General features: G+C 54.0%; 1 protein-coding gene across 1 annotated transcript; it reads right to left on the bottom strand.

Annotated features, from left to right (window-relative positions):
- Nucleotides 1–1,531: 1,531 nt before the first annotated feature.
- Nucleotides 1,532–2,464, bottom strand: LOC135442080 (olfactory receptor 14J1-like). Its single transcript, XM_064701627.1, has one exon. It carries the CDS (start codon nucleotides 2,462–2,464, stop codon nucleotides 1,532–1,534), a length of 933 nt encoding a protein of 310 aa, XP_064557697.1.
- Nucleotides 2,465–4,902: the final 2,438 nt, after the last annotated feature.

Genomic DNA, 4,902 nt, shown 5'->3' with positions numbered 1-4,902 from the left:
GCCGTTCTGGGCCCCCCAATTTAGGAAGGACATGGAGGGGCTGGAGTGTGTCCAGAAAAGAGCAACAAGGCTGGGGAGGGGTCTGGAGCACAAGAGCTTTGAGCAGTGGCGTAGGGAGCTGGGGTTCTTTATCCTGGAGGAGGCCCAGGGGAGACAAGGCAGTGTCAGGGCACAGGGTGGACTTGATGATCTCCATGGCCTGTTCCAACCTTGCTGATTCTGGGATTCTCTGAAACCACCCTTGGAGCAGCTGCAGGACAAGCCCTGGGCCTCCTCTTCAGAAGCTCCAGCAGCCCAGGTCCCTCAGCTTCTCCTGCCAGCCCCAAAGCCCATCCTGTCAGTCCTGCTGAGCCTCTGCAGCTCCTCCTCACTGCCCAGAACAGGGAGCCCCAGAGCCAGACACAGCAGCCCAGATGTGCCCCCCTGGCCTGGGGTGCCTCTGGCAAGGGAGCAGCACCAGGCACTGCAGGAGCCTGCAGACAATTCCTGCAGCACTTGTAGGATGATCCTGCTGCCCAAGGGACGTTCCCATGGTGCCAAGTCAGGAACTGCAATGGGGAGTGGGGCCAGAGAGGAAAGGGCAAACAGGGATGGACTGTTTGCAAGGGAGGGAAAAGAAGTGGGCAAGAGGAAGAAAGTGTACCAGGGAAGAATAAAGAAAGCAAAGGTGAAGCAAAGGAAACTTTGCTTCAGGGCAGTTTGGGGGTGGCTGCCAGGCAGCCCTGACTTGTGAGCAACAGCATCTGCAGTGGGACCGGAAACTCCCAGCTGATGGGAACAAACTTTCTGGCTGAGTTTGTTCCCATGTTTGTTTGCCTCTGGCAGAGGCCAGGACAAACCTGAGTGGTTTCTCTGCTCTCCCCCATTCCTTGCTGGCCCCAGGGGCTGATGGCATTTGTGCTCCCTCAGGTTCATGTCCCCACACCAACAGCACGGGGGTGCTCCCCCTGCTGTGTGCAATGCAAACAGGGGCTGCTGAGCCAGTGCTGCCATGTCTGTGCCTGCAAGGATGGGGCACCTGTGTGAGCTGGTGGAGAGGCCAGGGCTGCAGAGGGGGGATGTTGTTGGCAGCTCCATGAGGAGCACTGCCACCCCCAGGACTGTGCCCGACCCCGAGACCACTCAGGCCCTACAGCAACACCAGGGCCACCAGGGCAGCGGGGCAGGGCCATGGCAGCACTTGGCAACACCAAGTGCTGCTGCTGCTGTACCAGCCCTGGTCTGCCCCAGCTCTGCACACAGGCATTGCTGCTGCAGCTCCAGAGAAGGCAACAAAAGGGCATCTCTGCAGAAAACTTTTTGGGACATCCTTTATTTCTTTTAAAGCCACAAGGAAACCAGCCTCTCATTGACACTGTCTGTGACCATAGGAAAGGTGGAGAGAAACAGAATGAGAAACGGCACAAAGAATGACATTTCTGTGTGGACAATATGAAAACAATAAAAGAAAAGAAAAAACCCACAACCAAACAAACAATATATATCAAAGGTGACTTTTATTACAAATGATTGGCAGAAATTGCCCAGCAGTTTAATGTTTCTGGAAGAATCCAGTAATCTGTCTCCACAATGCAGCTTTTAGCTCCTGGTTCCTCAGGCTATAGATGAGAGGGTTCAGGGCTGGAGGCACAACCAAGTACAGAAATGACAGGGCCACATCCAGGGATGGGGAGGAGATGGAGGGGGGCTTCAAGTGGGCAAACACAACAGTGCTGAGGAAGAAGGAGACCACAGCCAGGTGAGGGAGGCAGGTGGAAAAGGCTTTGTGCCGTCCCTGCTCAGAGGGGATCCTCAGCACAGCCCTGAAGATCTGCACATAGGAGAAAACAATGAACACAAAACAGCCAAGTCCTAGACAGGCACTAACAGCAAGAAGACTCTGTTCCCTGAGGTAGGATTTGGAGCAGGAGAGCTTGAGGATCTGGGGGATTTCACAGAAGAACTGGCCCAGGGCATTGCTGTGGCACAGGGGCAGGGAAAATGTATTGGCTGTGTGCAGCAGAGCATTGAGAAAGGCGCTGGCCCAGGCAGCTGCTGCCATGTGGGCACAAGCTCTGCTGCCCAGGAGGGTCCCGTAGTGCAGGGGTTTGCAGATGGACACGTAGCGGTCGTAGCACATGACGGTCAGGAGGAAAAGCTCTGCTGACATGAAGAACATAAAGAAGAAGAGCTGTGTGGCACATCCTTTGTAGGAGATGTCCCTGGTGTCCCAGAGGGAATTGTGCATGGCTTTGGGGACAGTGGTGCAGATGGAGCCCAGGTCGCTGAGGGCCAGGTTGAGCAGGAAGAAGAACATGGGCGTGTGCAGGTGGTGGCCGCAGGCTACGGCGCTGATGATGAGGCCGTTGCCCAGGAGGGCAGCCAGGGAGATGCCCAGCAAGAGGCAGAAGTGCAGGAGCTGCAGCTGCTGTGTGTCTGCCAATGGCAGCAGGAGGAAGTGGCTGATGGAGCTGCTGTTGGACATTTGCTGGGGCTGTACATAGAGATCTGTTCATGGAGAAAGGACAGTGAAGTGTTAGAGGAGATACCTGTAACCAAAATCAAAGCCATTTCCCATCTACCATCCTCTGTAACATACATGGACGTGCTTTTGTGTTTAAGAGTTCTTAGCTTTTCTTTTTAATTTACCACCATGTCTCTCCTGGAATTCTTGGGTATCAGAAACCCTCAGCATTTCTGCTGCCCTCTGGTAGAACAGAGTGAGTTCCATAAAGCAAGAGGATGAGTGGAGAGTGAGGGGAGATGGTCTATTACTTCATTCTGTTTGGAATTTTTCTGGGCTTTGACTTTTCTCAAATGGAGGATGTTCACACTAGCAAGTTCCTCTTAAAAATACCCAGGTACTGCTGAGAGCAGATGGATCCACCACAGCCCAGCTCCACATTTGTAGCCAAGGACTCACATTGCTCATTTCACCAACCCAACAACATTTTCGGTGTCACAACACCTCTGCCTTTCCACATCAATCTTATAATCTGAGAAGCCCTAGGACAGGTTTGCACCCTGGATTGAAGCTCCCTGCTTGGACTGAAATCTCAGGGAGATTCCCAAGAGTCCTTATGATGGCATTGGATTGAGGGAGATGCAGCTCCTTCCCTGGCTGCACTGACAGCATTGCCCAGAGCCAGGCACTGGGGACAGCATCACCCTGAGCCAGCTGTGCCCCCTGCCAGAGCCCCCAGGGCCGGGCAGCTGCTCCCAGCCCTGTGCTCTGCAGAGGCAACTGGGCCCGGGGCTGCAGAGCTGCCCCACGGCTCTGCTGCAGCTCTGCCTGCACAGGAGGGGCTGCACGCCTTGGAGCCCCGGCCCTGAGGGCAGAGGCTGGGCTGGGGGCACAGGAGGGAGGGGGCTTGTTCAGAGGGAGGGGCTGCATTGGAGGGGATCCTGTGGACATCTCTAAACTCTCCCTGCCACAGCATTTCTGGGTTTTGTTTTCTCTCATTGCCTGATCTTCTCTCTGCTTCCTGGAGATTTTCCCTACTGCAGGGGTTTCTATGTGCCTTATCTCTCCCTGCCAGCACTCACAGACCCCAAATCTCTGTGCATTCTCCTTAGCCTGACAGAACCCTGCCTGCTTTCAGGGCACTGCCTGGGAGCAGGTTCTGTTTCCAGCCTGGAGAAAGGACAGCTCAGACTGAGCCTAATGGCTCCAGCAAAGGGGATGCTGGTGCTGTCCACGGGCAGAGTGGCTAAAAGTACATTAGGGATCTCCTGTGAATCTACAGAGCACAAAAATAACAGTTCCAATGTCTCAGGAACTTTTAAAATTTCATAATTAATAATTCATAATCAATCTTTAATATTAATCCCCCCACTCCCTGCCATTCTCCAATATTATTAAACTGAATACAAAGTCTTTGGAAATGTCCTAATTTTTAATGAAATCCTTGTATTGGAAATATTTTATGACTGACCAGCGTTCCTCAGCATGTCAAAGCTTCATGAGCATTTCACCTCCCCTGCACCAGAAATATTCAGAGTTTTACTCACAGAGTCTGTAGGCATTGGGATGTTCAAGCTTTAGGAGATCACTCCAGGAGCTGCAGCTGCATTGTCCTGCAGCCAGAGGTTCCTGTGCCAAGGGCTGGCAGTGATTCTGCCCCAGGCACTTCTCAGCACCTTCCCAGCCCTGACTGATTGAAGCTCTCTGTGTCTCTGCGCTGTGCCCAGGGTGGCTGCAGGCAGTGCCCCAGTCCTGCTGGGCTGGCAGAAGAACTGCTCATCAAGAGAAATGTGCTTTTGAAGCTCTTCTTGGTCACCAGGAGCTGCCTCTGTGCCAGGAGCCCAGCCCAGCTCAGCAGCACAGACACAGCACAAAGGACTTTAATGAGCCTCTAGGGCTTTGGTGTTGTTTACATCAAGCTCAGTCCCTTAGAGAGTGTTCAAAAAACTTCTCAAGAACTCAAACTTAAATTGAAAGTCTGAAGTTTCTTGAAGTTGTTATGGATCCCACTGAGGAACATAACTCAAAAAGTGTCCCCAGTTCCAGTTACAGCAGAACACTGGAGGCAGTGATGACAGCTGGAGACAAAGAAGGCAAAGGTGTCTCTGGTGCTGAGCACACCTGGATGTGTTTGAGGAATGCAAAGGGCCAAGGCCTGAGCCCCAGCCCCTGGCCAGGCAAAACCTGTCCCTCCCTCCTTGCTCAGGGCTCTTCCCAGGATGGGCACTGGCATGTGGGGATGGGCAATGCCAAGGGCAGGAGCATGGGGCGGCCCCTGCCAGGCTGCTGAGCAGGGACAAGGAGGCAATGAGGCCCCAGGCCTGCAAGGGTCACTTGTCCCCTCGTGGCCTCAGGCCCAGGCCCAGCAGCCATGGCCAAAGTGCTGCCCAAGTTGGCTCTGGCAGGGCTGTCTTGCAGCTGCTGCCCATCCCTGTGCCCTGTGCAGCCCAGGCTGTCCC

The sequence above is a fragment of the Zonotrichia leucophrys genome, unplaced genomic scaffold, assembly GCF_028769735.1.
Source record: "Zonotrichia leucophrys gambelii isolate GWCS_2022_RI unplaced genomic scaffold, RI_Zleu_2.0 Scaffold_1023_17488, whole genome shotgun sequence".
NCBI lineage: Eukaryota > Metazoa > Chordata > Aves > Passeriformes > Passerellidae > Zonotrichia > Zonotrichia leucophrys.
The sequence above is the reverse complement of the archived record's forward strand: the minus strand, read 5'-3'. Positions and strand labels throughout refer to the sequence as shown.